The sequence below is a fragment of the Aythya marila genome (assembly GCF_965140915.1).
Source record: "Aythya marila genome assembly, chromosome: 2".
NCBI lineage: Eukaryota > Metazoa > Chordata > Aves > Anseriformes > Anatidae > Aythya > Aythya marila.
This window is the reverse complement of record NC_139043.1, coordinates 15,737,296-15,757,940: the sequence shown is the minus strand read 5'-3', so window position 1 is coordinate 15,757,940 and position 20,645 is coordinate 15,737,296. Positions and strand designations below refer to the sequence as shown.

The window sequence follows — 20,645 nt, the reverse complement described above, 5'->3', positions numbered from 1 at the left end:
TGCTGTTATGTTGTTTTTCTTTTTAGATATGATTAGGAACGCATTTGGAAAACTGGGAAGACAATTATTCAGTACCTCTAGTTTTTATTAGACTGTCCTCTTTTCCTCCCTTTTCAGCTATTTCTTCAATATGTAGTACTTCTTTTAGTTTTCCTTGCTTTTTTGTCATCTTGATAAATTGCATTTTTAAACTTTAGGAAGTTCTTATTCCTGAGATCAATTTAACCTTTTTTCCTCTCCTCAATATAGAGTCCCCCCCCTTATATTTGCTTGAAATATAAAACCTGTATTAGAAGACTACTAGGCTTATGAAATAGGGCCATATCCTTCCTCACTATGATTTAGATATTACTCATTCACTAAAAAGGAAATAAACCAATTTTATCATAATGAACTATTCACAGAAGACCTGATTCTCTTTTTTTTTTTTTTTTAAATAATCAACAAGAACTGACAACTGAATACAGCAGAAATCACAGGAGAAAACAAAGTCTTCGGAAGACGTAGTACAAGTTATGAGTAAATACTGTTAACCAATTTAAAGAATAATTCGGCATGTTCTTCTGTTCCACTACAACAAGCTCCCATTCAGTCACACTCATGAGTCCTAATAGAATTTTGCAGCAGTTGTCAAAGCTCCTCCATCCGAGATGTTGCTTTTAGCCAGAGGCATTCAGCTATTCCTAGATGTCATTTAAATATACGTGACCAGAGGGCTTTCTATGAGACTGAAGTAATTCGTTTTTTTTTTTTTTTTTTAACTCTCCCTCCCTCCTCTAATATCAGATATTTTTAAACACACATTCAAGACTACTGAAGTGTTATTCCAGAGCATGTTCACATTTACAGCTAATGCTATAAAAGTGAAGTTTTTTCATATAACGTATTAGAACAGTTAATGTGCTATTTCCAGAAGCCTGTTTGATTTTTAGTTCTATTGATGTCCAGATTACTAAGAATCTCCTCAAAAGGGATTACCATCTTTTTCTGGTTTAACAACACTACATAACCATGCTGTTCTATTTGTTTATTTTACAAAATACGTAGTTCATATATCACCTTCCAAAATATGTTTGGGGAAAAAACTGATGTAGAGAATTACTGTAGATTTTATCTAATTTCTTCTTAAAAGGTCTTTTTTTTTTTTCCAAGTAACTTAACTTTTCATTTAAGCAGGAGTTAAAATGCTGAAGTCTTTCTAAGGTCGTCTCACCATTCATGAGAGTTTTTGATAGAGACTATTTTTCTTCAAAGTCGCTCTGCAGTCTGCGTTGTCTTTCCAGTTCATTTGTTCCTAAGCGCTTTTAGAACACGCTTCAGCGAGTCTTTCAAAAGGCCGATCTTCAATCATGCTTCAACTGCTCACAAGTTTTTAACATTTGTTTTTACTCTGTTTTTCAGACACACAGACTAGCTAAACGTTTTGCTAGAATGTTTAATCTATTCCACAGCACTCAAAGCTAAAAGCTAGGGTTTCTGTCAACAGATAGGTAGTTGGACTGTGAATCAAGAAGTCAATTGGTCATTTACTTCTGTTAACCTTATATTTGCTTCCAGCCACAATTTAGTACTTTCAAGAATGCTCAATAAGGAAATTAAGAATATTTGCTACTCAAGCAGCCCAGGGTAAACAATTTAAGCAAAATTCCTAACAAAAATATTTGATGATTTTCATATGAATATGAGCTAAAACGTATTAGACCATTAACTCCAAGAAACAGAGGCTTTGTTTCATTCTGTAGGTGGTTAATAACACAAGGGAGCCCAGAGGTTTAAGTAGAACCACTAAAAATATCATGCTCAAACACACGAGTACTAGACCTCACCCCTGTAGTTAAGGTGCCTCAATTAACAGTGCTGGATTCTCTTTGTGACTTGGTGCAGTTGAATTAAAAGCTAATTCCATTTGCTATTTACTTTAAATCCAAATCCAATCTATTTCAGTGGAAAGCAACTTCTGCACAGGTTTTGACTGTGAAGAAGTCACCAAATGAAGTACCTAAGACATCATTCTCCCCAAATTACCTTCAACTATATCAATTGCTTCTGGTAAAACCTGTGCTAGCAGATTTGCACACTGCTAATGTAACAGCTAATCAATAGTTATGTATCTTAAAAACAACAGTTACAGATCAGATAGCTTTGACGTTACAAAATTCAAGATCCTAACACATCAGATCAACATAGGAGAACTCAATGTCAGCTCAGCTAAGATACAAATCCTTTAGCTGATGTAACACTAGTGTAGACTGTAGCATCATTTGATAACTTGAAATATTTTCCCACAAGTATTACAAGAGCACTATTACAGTTGCTCCTTTTTAAGCAGAAAGGACACAAATTTTTGTACAGAAGAAACAATAGCTGAGAATCACATACTTTGATATGTTCAATGCACGCAATTCCCTGTGATTATTTTTTTTTTAAATGATAACTTTACTGTATGAGATCAAACAAACACCCTCATAGTTCTACAACTACATCCCTATGACAGATGTTCTATAGTTTTTCAACATGAAAATGTAAATTAAGTAATAATAGGAACATCCTCAGACTACCTATGTCGATTTCCTACAATTTTATTTTTATTCCAAAATAAATAAATACCAGAATGCGCTTCTGGTGAAGCTCTCAAGTTTCATGCTCAAAAACACCACAGAACTGTTGAAATTTGTTTTTCAACACCTCTCAATATAAGATTTAAATCACCAAATTTAGAAATATAGGACAGAAAAAACATTCATTTTGGAGGGTAATAAAAATAGACCGCAGTTTTTAAGGAACATTTTGTAGTATAAGAAAAACACCTTTTTTCCTACAAAGATTTTCTATTTCACAGATGAATCACAGATAATACTTTGCAGCCATACATGAAAAGCTCAGTTCAGAAAAGATATCTTTTTTGACATCTGAATAGTTACATACATCTATTTTTTATGTCCTTTAGTATGTTTTTTCTCTCCTCAATCAGAAATTCCACAAAAATGCTAGAAGTAACTAAGCCCTCTTCTTGCAAATAACTCCCGTTAAGGGCCTCATAAAACATCTCCTGGGGAGAAGAGTTAAATCCCAAGTTGTTAGTGTTTCTTTATTAGGTCACTCACCTTAGGTAACTCCCATTCTGACCGGGAACCATCAGCACTGTAGTAGTATGGTCTACCTTGTTCATCTGCATGTTTTAACCACTGCAGAAAGAAATGTGATGACAGGAAATATAATTAGTGTGACAGTCATAACAAAGCTAGTCTCTGGTATTTGGGATTTAAAATTAATTTTTAATAAAGTTCCATCCACTTTAGCAGTGCCTAGCAAGCAACCTCCCTTAACTAACCAAGGTTAGTTAACAATGGGAGCAACATTTCAGTTTTCTGCTTTCCGAATAGGGCTCACTATCATTTTTTCCTTCTGAAACACCTCAGGAAAAACACCTGCAATATCACAGTTATGGAATTCCTGATGACTCACATAACCTACCAAGAGAATGTGATCAACAGATATTTTGGAGATTACTTATCTCACTTTTATCAACATTATGACATCAGTTTAAGGAAGTACAATCTTTGCACCAGATCTGAGTAAGAAGCGTATAGATAAAATTACAGAATTCTAAGAAGCTCAACCAGCAACTGATAATTTAAGAGATTATTGCACAATTTGAACAACTACATTTTTGTACCAGACAGGAGCACAAGATGCAGTATCTAAATATATTATAAGGAATATAATTTACGTAAGCTCTATCAGCAGCTCCCAGAACCAAAGAGGTAAACCTATGGTGATTATGACTAGTTGTGCAGAACAGACAGAACTGTAATGAGTAAAATTCTACAGGATGGTCTCACAAAAACATGCATAGAAAAACTCACATTAAATTTCTTGGGTCAAGTAGGTTTCACAGAACTGCCTTTCAATGAATTGTTTGTGATAGGAAATACTGTTCTCTATCAGTCCCAGTGTTATTTTTTTTAAACAATATTTGCATGTTTGCTAAAGGAGGTACGAGCTATAGATTTTTAGCAGAAATAGATTAAGAAAGACAAAACTCCAAAACTGACATAAAACTCGATCACATAAAAGCTTCTTTAAAAAAAAAGGAAAAAAAAATGTAATATATCAAGTAAAGAAGAAGTAGTGCTACAAGATAGTAATTATATTACTGGTGCCATAAACACTTTTTGAAGGTTAAAAATCAGAACACAACTTCAGTGAACAATTTAAAAAATAGACTTCTTTACAAATATATATAAATATCATCGTCATTTTTCCTGTGTGGTAGAAATTTATAGGATATGCCCAGAATCATAGTAAGTTATCAGTAGCAATTATCTCCTTAGAACAGAACATAAATCTACTGATACTGCTATGGTTTAAGTAAGAAGTTTGTCTAAATCTGAAACCAGTACTGAAAACCTCAAATAAGGCAAGGATGAAACTGAGAACGCAGCATTACTTTCAGTTTGAAACGATCCTATCTGGAAGACCTACCTCGTAGACAAGAACAACTCAGAGGAGTATTAAGTTCATTCCTAAAGTGTAACCACGAGGATGGTAGGTGGGAAATAAATAAAAGAAAAAGTATGTCCTTAGTATGGCAAAGGACATACATAAGAAAAAAAAAAAAGTTAGTTCAGTTGTGAAATTTTCATGCAAGTTTAAAAACAAAAGATGTTACCACTAAGGAATGCTTTTGACTTGTAGAAACGAAATCTGAATTTCTAACAGTGAATTAGCTGAACATGCGATGAGAAGAAGGGAAAAAGTACCTTTTCATTAGTATAGTCATTGGTATATAAGGTTTGACCATGTTCATCCAACTCTTCTGACCAACCCCTTGGAGGAGAACCATACTGACTATCTGACTGGCTGTAACAAGAACTGTGGTCGTTTTCTTCTGATGAAAGATGCTACAAGTAGTCAGAAACATAAGGCGATTTTGAGAATGAAAATGCTTTAAAATCTGAAAGATCAAAGATTATTTGGAGAGAACGAGAATAGCAGTAACTGAGAGAAGTTCACATTTTTATACCTTACATCAGAAAATAAGACAGACATTTTTACAGTTCATAAGGATTTGATAATTGCTAGGTAATTCAAGAACATTTTCAGAACAGAGTTTATACTGTTAATTTTCTTAATTCTACCATACCATATTCCAACCACTCAGATTTAAACAATACAATACAACAACAATTTCAAATATAATTTTGACTCCAAATTTTTTGCCAATCTAAAATTTATTCCCACAAATTTACATTACTGATTGATGAAGAAAGTCAGCTTTAGTAAACTCTGTTGCCCCAGAAAACCTATAAGACCTACTGGTTTCCTGGCTTTCATACCTAGATTCTTTTCTTCCCTTCCCAAGTAGTACCTGGAAACATAATAACCATTTGGGATAACTTCAAACTCCATTTCCATCTATCTGTGTCTGCAGTGCATCCTACAATGACGAGGAATTTCCACCTTCCTCCTTCCAATGCTGACAAACGTGACAACAGGTGATTCATAAATCAAGATATTCCACCAACTGAAGGCACAGCTAGCTGAACTGCAAGATTACTTTCCAAAGACAAGAGTGGATTATAATGCAAAGAACAAGTTTGGCATGTGAAGCAAAGAAAAGATTTTGCACACACATCAAAACTTCTTTTCTTTAGTACACCTCATTCATCTCCCTCCTTAGGTATTGTAGATATTATTCCAAGTATCCACTCCATGCATCAAAAAAACCCTCTCTACGCTCATCTTCCACAATAGTATTTCTACAACAGTCTCCTGAGGAAATCATCACGCATTTCCTTTCACACTATCTTTGATCATAGGTTGGTACTAGGCATAAATCTTAAGGGGGAACGCATCATTGCTAGTTGAAAACAATGGTTAAATAAGGACTAAGGTTCAACAACACAACGTAAGGGTTTTAAAGAAAGCCATAAAGCAGGAAGAAAGGCAAAACTCCCACTTAATAGTAATTCAAGCATCAGAAATTCACCAGTTTTAAAGAGGCTGTTTTTAGAGATTATATATTTAGTGACATTTCCAAATTATTATATGGGCTTCTGGTGTTAGCTTCCTGAGTAGCTTACCACATGCATGAGGAAGACTCCCTAAACTGACACAAGCTGGCTTACCAGACACAGCAAAACCCAGGACCAATTTGGTCATTAACAAAGCAACATAAGCGTATCTTCTACAGCAAAAAGGATGGGTGCACTTCAGCAATGCATTAAACAGTCTCACCTCTCAGACTTGGGTTAACACGAAAACCTGAACTGCCAATTTCTAACTATTGGGACAACAAAAAGTCCTCAGCCGCGCTTTTATGCTTGGATTGTGACCAATGACTTGATGTTAATGCCATTGGCCCCACTTGAGCAACTGTTTTATAGGATAGTCGTAATGTATATGCACATTTAAATTTACATTTTATCTTAAAGCTTAAATACAAGCACGCTGACATTTGTTCAAGGTTGTAGACTTGCAGGGTATTGCTTTTGCTGTTTTTTGTTGTTGTTTTTTTTGGGGGGAGGATTAATTAATAGAAATTCTGAACAAATAACAATCTTTCTTCCAAGTAATTCCTGATGCTGAAGAAGCACTGTGCACATTTAAAACTAAACAGAAGACTTAAAAATGAAAATTCTCCAAGAGAAAGAAAACTTTTGTTCAATAAGAATGAGTTAACACATGTCTGTAACCCACTATATCATGCCTGAGGATCCAAGGCTGAGCTAATCCCACCTACCACACTATCTCAGACCTTAACCTTGGCTGACAAACTTAGATGAAATGCCTTAGTTGTTTCAAAGTTTATCTTAAACCAAGGCATCCTTCATCCCCCAGCTAGTAGCAACAACTGCTAAAGCCACCTAAATGGGGATTAAAGAGAACACTGGCCAAACCACACTCAACAGTTTTCAAATTCTCTCACAGCACAAACTGCCTGTGAGCTCTCTAACCTCACTGTCCCTTCATGTAGCCTCCATGCTACTTCGCGGAGTCCCATCCTCAATCACAGGATACCACATTTAGCTAAAACCATCTTACGCAGGCAGCTGCCAAAACCTTACACCTCCTAAGAAACTTGCTGTTAAATTTCAAAGCAAATTACAAAAACGCCCCCACATCATTGTTTCTACTGTCTTTCTTGCCTTGTTTTCATTTATGCTGAAAATTCTTCAGGGCAGAGACCAGGACATATTGCACTTAGAAAAAAAGGAATATTTATGGTCTCTTCTATAATCAAACCAATTTTGGAAGTTACCACTACTTTCAAAAACAGTGAGAAAAAAATGAGTCTTTAAAGAAGCTAGCATCCCTTTATTACCGTTTATTTTGAAACAAATTAAAAACAGGGAATGAAAGAGCATCTTGGCCACATTTTTTAAATGCAAATTTTAATTTAAACAAAACAGTTCTGCTTTTCAGCACGTTGTTGGTTAATTCACTGGTCCCCATGTTCTGGTCTCCTAGCTATGCATCAGAGGTTTTCCCTTCTCTGATCTGACATCACACCTCATTCTACTTACAGTCCCACCCCAATTAAACCACTTCACAGTTTGACCAATTTCTCCCCGTTACCATTCAGACCTCTTTTCTCAAGTCACTGCCTCTGATAAATTTTTTCCATACTTAGTCTTACTTTACCAAAGGCCCTGTTAGGATTGTACTGTTCCCCACCCCCAAGTCCAGATAACTGCCCTAACTTCAGGCCATTTTCTTTGTGCCATACCTGTTATCAGCTTCAACACATTAACTATAATTTTGCCTGTTCTTAATTATCAAAAAAATTTCCTAACCAAAGTTTTAAGACCAATTACAAGCTATTTATATTCTAATAAATTACATATGAATACATACATTATAATATATAGTCCTATACAGTTCCCATATTGATGTCACCTTGTTATTTTGCTACCTAATAAGATACAACCTCCTCTGAGGACAAACCATCAGAGACACAACTAGCATTTAACCTTTGTGCGTATGCTCCTGTATTGCTAAATCTGAAGGGAATGAGGAGAACTGACTGGTACGCAAAAGCCCATTTAATTTCATTAAAAGAAATTAAATCAGTTTTTGCTAATTATTAAGATATATTTGTTCTAACAGCAATCTAAATCCTCATGGTCAGACAAAATCTGGGATGTTCTATATTTTTACTGTAGCTTAGCCTGGGATCTCAACCTGTACTCTAAGGTATTAAAGTACTTAAAGTACTTAAAGGTCATAAATGAAATGGTGAATACAACCAGTGGAGTGTGAAGTACACTCCCAAATGCAGAACAGAAGAGAAAAACTTTTTTTTAAAATCAACAAAACCTTTAATACCTTAGTCAGAAAGGATAAATAACGTAAGGAATTTGTGCTACTGGAAATTTTTCAGCTCAACACAAGTTTATGTTAATCAAAGCATGTATCAGCCATTGATCTTACACAGAATGAAACTTTGACAGATAAAATTGTTTGAAGGTCAAGCTGTGATACTTTAAGAGTCAAAAATAAATGGAAGAACTGAGCTGTCTGATAAAATATACACAGGCAGTGAATATTATGCTTTCTGATCATGCACCTACACAGTGAAGTGGTGGTACAGAGGTGGGAATAGGAGTCAGGCATTATTTGCAGATGGTGGGGAAAGAGAAAGAATTATTCAAAGTCCTTCCAAGAGAAGAAGGAATAATAATCACACTAGAAAACCAGTCACTCTTATTGCTAGGTGAGTTACTACTCAAAAAAGCGATCATCTCATCCTAAGAACAAAGTCACATCCAGCAAAAGCACAGCCAGTGAGAAGTTAACAGAACTGTAAGATGGTTGCAGACATTTTGCCAGTTTACCTGTTGCAGCCACTACCTTGTGACAAGAAAAGGCTGTTTAAATGCTTGCAAATGTCCCTGCTGCTAGGAAGGCCATTCCCAATAGCAATGAAGAGGTTCCCTTCTCCTTTCTTTCCTGATTCTGGCACTACTGGCCCAAATGCAGACTTCTACAACAGGACTCTTAGCAATCTAAAATTCCTGAGCAGTACACAATTAAATTTTAAAACTAAATAATGTAATAGCTCAGGAGGAAATCCACCTAAAATATACATATTTGAAAAGGGTATATAAAAATGGAAGAGTTTTTGACAAATATGTTTGCTTTTTCTTTCAATCAAGAAACTGATTAACCTAAGCACTGTTTGAATACAAGAGCACTATTTTAAGCATATTTGAACAGTAATATCCATCTTCCAACTATTCCATTTCTTTATCTGAACCACAGCAGCTCAAATAGACTAACACTAGTGTTTGACTCTCCCTAGCAATCAGCCGCACAGAACATATTTGCACCTCAAATATTATCCTAAACAATCTTTTAACATTAATAATTTCATAGTAAGCTTCAATTCTCTTAAGCAAAATCTGTGGCAAAGCTGAATAACTGAAAAATGCTTCAAAAGGTAAAACATTTGCATAGTGAAAAAAATCTATTGATATATCTCCAAAATAACATTTATGGTTGGAATGTAATCAAGGCAAAAAGTTCCTACAGCCAACTGCCAAAAGCTGGGACAGATTCTCCCCACCCCAAGCATTTGCCACTATTGGACCCAGACATTTGGTTGGCAAACCTACCAGCACCATCATTTGACTTCTTTTCTGGGATACCCAGTTACCATTCACAGAATGAAGAAAAGGATTTTCTCAACATAACCAAGTATTGCTCCTTTGACTGCCTTTTCCTCTAGCTTGTTCTAGAGTTATCCAAGGCTAGACACAAAAATAATTGAGAAGTGTGTAAATTCAATTCTCCTAAACAAACAGATAAAATGGATGGAATTGGATAGAAGCCTCAGTTACATCAGTATTTTTGACCCTGGAGGAACATGCTATGGAGCTCTATTAAGTCTAGTTTTGACTCCTAGATTCTGGATTTCTCTACATCCATCTCTACAACCACCTGAATTCCTCTCTAAAAAAAAAAAAAAAAAATTTCCTGTAAGAAATATAATTCATATTTAAATTTACTGCCACAGCATTAACCAAGCAGTAGCAAATAGCTATATATCGTCTGCCTTTGTTTTACTGTATAGTTAACTGAGGTTGATAGAAATTCCCCTTACTTTTTTCATCCCCCTTCCCACACTCCCTCACCTTCCCCATCTCCCCCTTCTCACCCAAAAATATGTTGAATATACTGAAAAAGAGAACACACCGTATCAGAAAAGTTATGATGGCCTTCATATTCAATTGTCATTTAAAGTCCTGGCAGTTTCAAGGCTTCTTAGCTTTCCTTTAATTTTAAAAGCAAAGCTGTAACACCTAATGAGCGACTGCTGGGCACTTTTACAACTAGTACTCTGATTTGTGACCTTTAACAGATTTGTGATCTTTCACACATTTCACATACACAGTCATACACAAAATTGACTGAAGAGAGAAACTGTTAATCTTCACTACTTCATACCCAGCCACGTGACCAAAAAGACAAAAAAAAAAGACACTCCCTGAGACCTCAAAGTTCAGAGATATCAAGTTCCATAGCAAAACAGTACTCAAATACATTATAATCTCATTGTTTGTGATCTCAGAACAAACTACCTCATGATCTGCATGGCTCTGGGAATCCCCTTTATTAATGCTTGCATCTCGGGCCCAACGTGGAGGTTTCCAAGTTCGTTCCTGTGATCCTCTGTTGTAGTAATAACAGCGTCCTGTAGTATCTTTATGGGTTTCCCATTCCCCATTTATTTGGACTGGAGCACTTGTAGGTAGTGGTGGAAGTGCAGACTGAGATATTTTCAGTTCTTGTAAATTAGCATAAACTGGTGAATCAGGCCTCCCTTGGCTTGGTGGAGTAGTTGGCTATTGAGAGAAGAAACGTGTTATTAAAGAGCAAATGAATTTTATAATGCTCCCTTACAAATCAGTATACATTACAGTAGTAAAACAAACCAACAAACTCCCTTTTTTTTGTTACATATAAAAGCACAAAGGACAGCCACAAGATGCCAGGGCATGGAAACATTAGATTTTTTTTCAATATTAAATATAGTTTGTGATGTTTACCTTATAGTTAACAACATTTTAGCATTTCTCCAGCTGACAGCTGATAATTACATGTATGTCTTGCAATTGATTTGAAATGCACTGGAATCATCATCAAAATAATTGTATGTTTAAAAACTTGAGCTTTACAGTTCTGGTATTGCTCAGTAACTCTAAGCAATGTGCTTTTGTTCAAGACCAAATGTAGCATCTCTTACACGTCACTTGTTAAGCAAAGATGGTTCCCCGGCCTTTTTCCTCCCCTACTGCTATATAGGGGATGGCAAACATAAAGCAGCACTTTTCAGTTTGAAAGACGAGCACAGTGTTATGACAAAGAAACTCCAGAAAACACCTGGGTGGTTTACCTGCAAGCCTTTCCAAACAGATGCTTACTTCAGTCGTTTATGTAATATCACTGACAGTGTTGTGATTACCACTCCCTTCTTACAGAAATTAAGTGGCTATTCTTATCCAGCTAATTTTGGTCATATATATGCACATAAGGAGAACAAATGTCCACAAGAAAATTAAACACCAATGACAAATTCAGATTCATAGTTTGATAACCATGCTTTCTGCTGGCCTTCATGTTAAGTCTGTGGCTCTTACAGAAACCGTGTGTACTTTTAAGTAAGTCACAGAAGTGTTTAGGAGGAGAATATACTTTCTGACCAATTTTTAAAGTACAAGTACATAAAACACACCACACAGAAGACAAGTAGTTCACGAAAGCTGTGACTAAGAGGTTGTGGGAGCAACTTGTTATTAAACCAAACTGAAAAGCTGCCTGTTAACACAGAGCCATCTCCCTGTGTCAGGGCACTTTATTTAGGCATCCAAAGGAAGTAAAAATATCATTCATACCATTCCTCCCCCCTGCTCAGTTTTAATTCAGAAGCTTTGCTGGAGGCAAGTCCTTGTGCCTCTTGTTGCATCTTTCAAAGAAAAAAAAAAAGAAAAAAAAGAGAACACACTGCATTACATAAAAGATCCTTTATAATGTGCTTTTAAGCATTAAAATCTTAAATTGCTAATCTCGGCCACATCTCATCATAAATTATTGGGGTTTGCTCAGGCAAGACAGCATATTGTACCACACAATCAGATATAAACTGATTGCACCACAGCTGGAACCAAATATGGGCAATATCCACAACCAAAAGGGGAAATAACTGGAGAGGAACTTAATGAGATTAGAACAGGCATGGACTTGTCTTGCGAGGCTTTAAAAGAGAAAAGGCAATTTACTACATATAGGGAGTATGTTTAACAGCAATACAAGGCAAACCATGGCAGGGGGGAGTATCTGCAGCACTCAAAATCAGCTGTGAAAACAATTTGTATCCTCTTCCATTAACTCAAAGGAAAGAAATCCAAACTCTGCCTTTTTTTTTTTTTTTTTTTTTTTAAGAGGGCCAGGGGGAACACCTGGCTTTGGTGAAGTTCTGTTTCTCGAGGGCATTAACAGCATAAAGAGCACTGCCACAAGTAAAGACTCATCCCACCATCCTGCCTGAGGATGCCACCAGATGCATGACTGCAACCAGCTTGTGAAACACCTCCTGGTGTATGTGGAGTGGCTGCGGGCAGTGGTGGCAGCACGTGGGCCTGAGGGCTGCCCCGCTCCCCAGGGCAATGGCACTAAGAAGCGGCCTGGAGGCAGGAGGCCTGAGGCCCAGGGCTCGGAGATTTCATTCTGAGGTCTTCCAAGGTCTCAGCATCGTCACCAGAACAGCACCAGGTGAAGCTGCAGGGCCTGTATTACCCTGCGCTGACACAGGCCGATGCACAGCCACATAGTACAAGCAACACTCTGTTTAAGTTTAAAACAGAAGCGTGAGATGAAAGTTTAATGAGTGTTTTTCTTCTGAATGTTTAGTACTACTAAACACATAATACCAACTTCTGGCTTCCAAGTGGGGAAGCCAGAACCTCTGAGGTGAAACGACAAACAGGCCGGCTAAGAGTCCTGCTAACCAAAGGCCCAGCTACCACCATGCCCTGCTGAGCTCTCTCAGTCCCCCAGTAAAACTGCAAGACCTTCCAAGTTACCGTTTTCAGCGAAGCATGGAAAACGCAAAAACTAAATCTAAGTACAACATGTAGCTTAGCTATGAAGTATGTCTGCGAGGGATCTGACATGCTTATCAGGAACTACTTTAAATAACCACGTAGTACGCAGCAGGACTTCCTCATACCTCAGGACACGCAACGAGGTGCGCTGCTCTCTGCACTGCTGCTGCCCAACGTCAATGCTAGCCTTATACAATGAGATTTTCTCGTTTATTGACAAATCAAAGCAACTTTTACAAAGTTCTTCACTTCCTATGGCACTTCCCAGCTGGTGCCCGCAGGAAGGCAGGTCCCTCTCCCCCTTGGGTAGGGGACTGCCAGAGGGAGCAGCTCCCTCCAGGTGGCCCTGTAGAGCTCTCAGGCTTCAAACAACTTTGCCTTGAAGGTGAATGGTGCCAGTGAAAGACTGCACACTGCAAAAGCCTTTACTACTTCCAAGCCAAAAAGCATATTAAAATCATTTAACTTTCTTTTACTTAACCCATTACTCATCACTAATATGGAAATCCAAATAGATAAAGCATTACGTAGATAAAAATAGTTTATAACAGCTTCCTTGGTTGTTTTCCCATATCCAGACATATACAGTTAAGGGAAACTTAAATGTATGCTAACCACCAAGCGTTTTGGTATGTACGTGTGGAGCTCCATTTAGAGCTTCCTTCCCTGAGATTCATTTTTGTCCTGAAGAACTCCAACTGCTCATAAACGTGGAAATAAATCTACCAGGACTGCTTGTTCTTGTAATTCTGATAGTGAGAAAATATGTAAAACATGTCCTTCAACATGCACACACACGTACACACACAAGGTAGCTTATACTCAAAACATTTCAAACTTCATCTGCTGCCTGGTATGGTTTCAAGTTTTTTCATGTTGCTTTCTCCTACTAAAGACAGTAGGAATTCTTGCTAGGTAAAAGTGATAAAGGAAAAGCAGAAAGCAGAAGTACTTCTACAGTGCCACAACTTGAGCGAAAACTGCACAGCCCACTAAGCACAATGACAACTTTATGAACACAAGGACCTCTCCCTGAACTCAGTAATGCTCGACATTTTAACACATTACAAGTCTGCTGTATTTAAATTCAGTCTTGTTGCAATATCTGCACAGAAAAAAAAAAAAAAAAAAAAAAACCTGCTAGCAGTAAATCCTTGCAAACTGACAATGAAGACTTTCACACAGGCAGGACAAAGCTCTCAGGATCCACACAAAACATTCTTCACATACAGACATCACACACAGCTTTTTCAGGACTTAGTTTTTACACTGACACAGTAGGAAGCAGATACGTGCCTTAAAATAAAACAACTTGTTAATCATTCATGAATGAGCAGTCAACATTTTCAACAAAGGCCAGATATGCTATCAGGCCTCTGAACACTTGAACTCAGTGCAATGAAAAGCCACAGCTTGCTGTACTTCACAATGTACTTTTCATTACCAAAATGCATTACCAGTTTCTCAGAGAATACCTTCAGTTTTAATATTATCTTATACAAAAGGCTTTCTTCAGATGACAGTATTTGTTCAAGCATTCAAAAAAAAAAAAAAAGTTCAAAGCACACCACGGCGTAAAACTTCAGTTCTGGGAGAAGGGTAACACATTGCCTCCTAACCACTGCCTAAAAATTTTTTTTTTTTTTTTTTTTTTTAAATCCAATGAGAACATTCTGCATTAAGAATGCCTGCAATTAAAAGACAAAAAATAAAATTCCTTTTAATCTGATGCTTACCTTTTTCTTTTTACAGCACTTAAATCCTAGGACAGATCTTCTAGAACATAACTGCTTCAAGTATGATTGCAATGCTAGCTTGCAAAACACAAGCTTTTTCAGAACAAACCATACGTGATTTTTCCCTCCACGACAATTAGCTTTATTTGTCTTGCTTCTGTTCGCAGCTTTTCTGAACGTTAAGAATTTGGAATTAAGATCTTCCATTTCAGTAACAGCAGCAATTAGATTGCTGAGAGGCATGGCTAAAGTAACAAAAAATACATAAACCTCACGTTCATGCTCCCTGAGTTACATTCAGCAGCATGCAAAAGAGCAACATGGCACTGAAGAAACCCGAGGGTGTACTGGTGCACAGCAGTGGGCAGGCAGAAGCACAGGCGTATTCTCCAGCATCCAGAGGGGGACCGAAGAATCCCAGTTCCCTCAACAACCGAGCTCCTTGCCAAGGAATTGCCACTGTCCTTTTAGCAAGGCCTGGGACTTCAATACCAGCTTTATTCAGTAAGAATGACATAAAAGAAATCTTAAAAACTCTAGGTTTTCATTTTCACGAAGTGACAGCTTCAACTGGAATAATTAGCTTACCTCTTCCTTCCTCTTTCTGTTCGTGGCCTAGCTTTCTACAAACACTTTCAGGATCCTATATTCTTTCTAATGTATTCAGACACATTTAAAACTTCCTGTAATGCCCAACAAACTTGAGGACGATTTTCAGCAAGTTTGCGGCTACTTCACAGGTAACGCTAAAATAATTAAAAAAAAAAAAAAAAAGTTAAAATGGGAACCCAAACAATGCACTAGCCTTCTCTGCCCTAACACTTAGCTGGGTAATGCTTTAAACTGTAAGCCTACAGTATATATAAAAAGAAAACAAATATTATAAGTCTGCTTACAGCTGACATTGAATTTAGGGCAAGCAATATTAATGCTGTTAAATATTTTCACTACAGGTTTCATGTTGAGATTATTTATGATTATCATTTGGTAATATCAAATTGGTAAGAAATTTTAAATGCCCTCATAAAGTAATACAGAAAAGCATCCTGTACAGATTCCTTGGTATATATTTGTCTATTAAAGGCAACTCAACAGTAAAACGTTTAAAAAGTGTCCCACTTAAAAAATTAAGCAGATAATCTGAAGTAGTTTTTTTGTAATGGCTGGCCAATAAATTTCCATCAGATTGATCAAAAATAAATTACATGCTTGCTTTTTATTATTATTTTCAATGTTGCATTGAATTACAAGCAAAGCCGTTTTCTATTTCTGGAAATATTTACCTACATTTTACTACAAATGTCTACTCATATTTTGCTTTATGAAACTACATTACAAAGCAAAGCACTGTAGGACACACAAGACATCACCATCTGCCAGAAAGTTCTTGTGATATTTGAGCCATTAAAGAAAAATCTCCCAAAGTTTGCAAAAATATAACTATCTGGTGATATCATAATGCCTTTTCAGCAAAGTCTCTAAAACTCTGAGGACAGTACTAAATAAAAGAACAAAAAAAATATACATGCACCTTAGTGGAATACAGTGAATTATTTGACTAATATCAAAGTAAAACACGTTCCCTTTTCCTGATAACCTGAAAAAAGTAGCTTGTTTTCATACTCATCAAGGCAGTGATTCATGAAACTGCACTGCAAAAATCCTGCAGCACAGAAAGCCAAGAGGTTTGTTCCCGTCACATTCACATCCAATTAGGAAGAGGAGCGCAGAGCCTCTCCAGCGGGACAGCTCTGGGACGACTCGGCCGGTCGCTGCAGGCAGCGGTTGGCTACTCCTCTCCCTGCCAGAGACAACACTCCATCAATCATAATTGACTGATCAAAGGAAACTGATGGAAAACCGTTCCTCTTCCCTCTTTACATAGTACAGATTTATCATTCACATTTCTATAGTGCTCCCGACCATCTCAGTGAGGAACACTTGCATCAGCTTATGAATTCTGTAGCAATACAAGGGAGTTATGATTGATCGGAGGGCTGCGACACTGATGTCAAATATTTTATAAAAAACGGAAGTAAGACCTCACAATGGGATCCTTTGTAAAATATGCACAAAGATGACAGTGTTTACCATACTTGTTCTCCACCACTTGCACAATCTAGCTTGTCCCTTTAATAAAAAAGCTTTTGTCCAAGGCTATAGACAAAGCTGCTTTTCCTATAGTAGGAAATTTAAACACCATATGAAACACTTTACTTCATGTACACTTACACAAAGTTTACCCCAATTAGGAAAGATTGGCCAAATTTAACATATTCAAGAGTCAGATGGTGAATTTCCTTCACTTTCAACTGTCTATTCACCATAAAAAATGCGGATACCTTCAACAGACATAAGGTACTAACATTTCAGAAATGCAGACAGCATCAACAGCCTGGACGTGCCATGCAGTAGTAACTTGTCATATTTATTTTTCCTCCAAGCTTCATACAAGTTTCATACAAGTGATGTAAAGTTGGTCCTATAGTAATGAAAGGTCAACAGAACTCGTAAGAACACAATTTATTCTGTGTTTTAGTTTAACTGCCTCAATTCTTGACCACTGTGGAACCTGAAGTACATGTTTAAAAGCAGGTTTGCGAAGAAGAAAGCTGTTGGCATTGTTTGTGATGTCTCCTGAGGATTACTTCTGATAAAATCTAACTGCATTAAGAAAGCATCACAGAAACCTAGCTTCCTTTCTCCAGTGGAAAAATGTTGTGTGATGGGCCAGCAGCTACCACCTTTTCAGCAGGGCAGCATCACAAGAGCAAAAGAGCTGTAGGTGTTTTAGAAGCCTTACAGTAGAACCATCTGTAAATAAATACATAAGTTTCCAGAGTACTGGAAATTCTCAGTTCACAAGACATTTACCATTAAAAAAAATATATATCGTATAGCCCCATATCTTATTTGCCTCATAGAAGCCAAAGTAATTTTAGAGAGCTATTAGCAACCCTGAACTTCCTCTGTGTTGTCACCACTACGGTTCCACAGCATCTCCACAAAGTTCCCTCTTACAAATTACCGTGGTGGGCTGAAATGGTGTGATTTGACCTCATGGTCAAAAAAAAAGTTTCCATTAGTTTACATCACTGCCAACTGAACAGCAATTTTTCCTACACTTCCTATTTTCAGAAGCACAGATCCCATCGCATTTCAGTGTACTTTTAAGAGTTCAGTGCTTATACAGCGCTGAGTAAAGCCAGGCACCCCTAGAAAGTGCAGATGGGAAAGTAAACATCACCTTTGGTACGATTCCCAGGTTACTGAGAAGATACTGAAGTTGCATTAATAGCTCCGAAAGGCTAAAATATAGCTCAAGAGCCACCTAATCAATAATATATAATGAAATCTAATACCACGCAAGATACTAAAAATCATGACACACTGGCACAGAAATTATACTATCCTACAATTTTCAAGAGAAAGAAAAAGCTACAGGCAATAAGGACTTTAATATAAATAAGGGCTGTTACCAAATATTTAAGCTTTAAAAAAAAAAAAAAAAAATTGCAAGTTATTGTTCCAAAACACAGGAGTCATCAAAACTGCGTACTGTCAAAGAGGGTGTTTAATTCCAAGCATTTCACAAGAAAATGCAGAACTCCCACACAATTTATTTACAGCTGTTGTCCTTCTACTCTGCTTTTACAGCAAATTTCACTTGTGTGAAACTACTTCAAGAGAATGTTGCTTGTGGCAGCAAATTCTGTAAAAAATTTGTTGTGCTAGTAGTTCTTTGTTAGGTGTTAGCCTAATTTCAGAATATCTTGTTGCTCTTATGAACTGCAGCATTTCACAGAATCACAGAATTTCTAGGTTGGAAGAGACCTCAAGATCATCGAGTCCAACCTCTGACCTAACGCTAGCAGTCCCCACTAAACCTAGTGGGGACCTAAGCTCTACATCTAAACGTCTTTTGAAGACTTCCAGGGATGGTGACTCCACCACTTCCCTGGGCAGCCTGTTCCAGTGCCTCACAACCCTTTCAGTGAAGAAGTTCTTCCTAACATCTAACCTAAAACTCCCCTGGCTCAACTTAAGCCCATTCCCCCTCGTCCTGTCACCAGGCACGTGGGAGAACAGACCAACCCCCACCTCGCTACAGCCTCCCTTGAGGTACCTATAGAGAGCGATAAGGTCGCCCCTGAGCCTCCTCTTCTCCAGGCTGAAAATTTGTGAGGTTTTAATGACATGCAGCTGCAGGACATCACCAGTATTTAAACAGTATAAAAAATGCTAACGTACCAGGACACTTATTGATATAAAAGCAAAACCCAGTTACTAACACAGCTAGCTGGCCTTGAGAACAACCACAGTACAGTAGGAAATCAGCTCTGGAGCAATTTCTGTTGGCTTACCTTACTCATACAGTAACAAGGCTATAACCTGTTGGGTAAGCAGCGGGCTTTATCTGCCCCTGGGCAGGCAGGCAGCTGTACTTCACACAGTTACGACAGCTGCTACCCCACATCTGCTGCTCGGAGGTGTCTCCAGTTATTATTTGCAGCTACCACCCTTGAGCTACCGCGCTATGCAAGTTCCTCAGACCTGCGGTGGGCAGCTGACTTGATCAGCGTCCCACTTGGGATGAAATGGAGCAAATCGCTTCAGAAAACAACTCCTGTAAACACTTACATTAACTTCCATAAGAAATTATACCAAAAACCTGAGAACCAAGCATCAGTAACACACAATTTATAAACTAGAGCAACATCCCAGAAGTATGCTCTCAGGATTCTGCACGGCTATTCAATTCCTGATCGACACACCACATTTTGCCATGCTAGCTCTGTATCTGTACAAACCTAAAAATCAAATTGTACGTCCAAAATCTAGAAAAATTACGATGAATACTCTTCACCAAGTAGTTCAGTCATACTCTAACACAGACCAGACGTATGGTAGGGAGGCAGGGATCTCAGGATGCATCTTTCTCAAGTCTGTATATGCAAAGTCCCGATTGTTTCCATAGCTCTATTTTCAGCCAATTTTTTTCCAACAGCTGTCCTTTTAAACACAGCAAAACATCTACTATAAAAAATTGGTTTCTGCTCTTTTTTTCCCTTTTTGAAAAACTGGTCTGTTCATCTTCACAGACAGGGAAGCGCCGAGTAAAGTAATTTGCTGTTTTGAACGCGTTAGTTACCCTAACTCCCCCTGCATGCCCGAGAAGAATTTCCTTTGTGCACGAAGGCAGAAGCCACGCTGACACTTCTGCTTCCACCCAGAGTTCAGCAAATACTTTTGCCAATTCAGTTTGTGTCGCCAGATTAATACAGCATGCAGTTCAGAGGACCCAGCCAACGATTCAATGTTTAGGAAACAAGACAAACACAGATTTACTTAGCTCAGGAAATAGAAGACCCCTGAAGAAGGCTGATGCCAGAGCCAGGGGTTGGGCCAGCTCACCGCTACCAAGGGGTGAGCCCCCTCCTGGCCCCACAGCCCCGAGTGGCTGCCCCCTGCCCTCCAGCACCCTGCTGCTAGTAGCAGCAGTCGGCCAGCCCCAATACTCGATGCAAAGAGCCGAGCAGAGCTACACCAAGGTACCTCAACAAGCTCGGCTATTGCACAGTCGAGGGCACGAGCTCCACACTTCCTCCTGAGGCATTCACTGGTTCCAGTATGCTGAAGATCTGCATGGACAAGCACAAAAACACCCATTCCTCTATCTAACATGGTGCTTTACAGAATTAGGAAGACACAGGATGCTTTTGCCACAGTTGTCATCGAACAAGACAGAGTTAGGTCAAGGACTAATGTGTGCTCTCAGCTATGCTGGACTGCTGTGTCT

At 37.9% G+C, this 20,645-nt stretch overlaps 1 protein-coding gene across 8 annotated transcripts in view; it reads right to left on the bottom strand.

The window, feature by feature from the left end:
- Positions 1 to 20,645, bottom strand: part of ARHGAP12 (Rho GTPase activating protein 12) — a 77,980-nt gene that overhangs the window by 34,150 nt on the left and 23,185 nt on the right. For 6 of the 8 annotated variants that reach the window (XR_014316945.1, XM_082753704.1, XM_082753707.1 and 3 more), the window contains exons 3-5: positions 10,587 to 10,850; positions 4,764 to 4,904; positions 3,105 to 3,185 (exon numbers count right to left, since the gene is read on the bottom strand). Coding sequence is in view for 7 of the 8 variants with exons in the window: in XM_082753704.1 (XP_082609830.1) it covers positions 3,105 to 3,185; positions 4,764 to 4,904; positions 10,587 to 10,850 (486 nt within the window). In the remaining variant the exon portion in view is untranslated. The remainder of the gene's footprint in view (positions 1 to 3,104; positions 3,186 to 4,763; positions 4,905 to 10,586; positions 10,851 to 20,645) is intronic. The other 2 variants (XM_082753709.1, XM_082753710.1) reach the window with 1 other exon arrangement.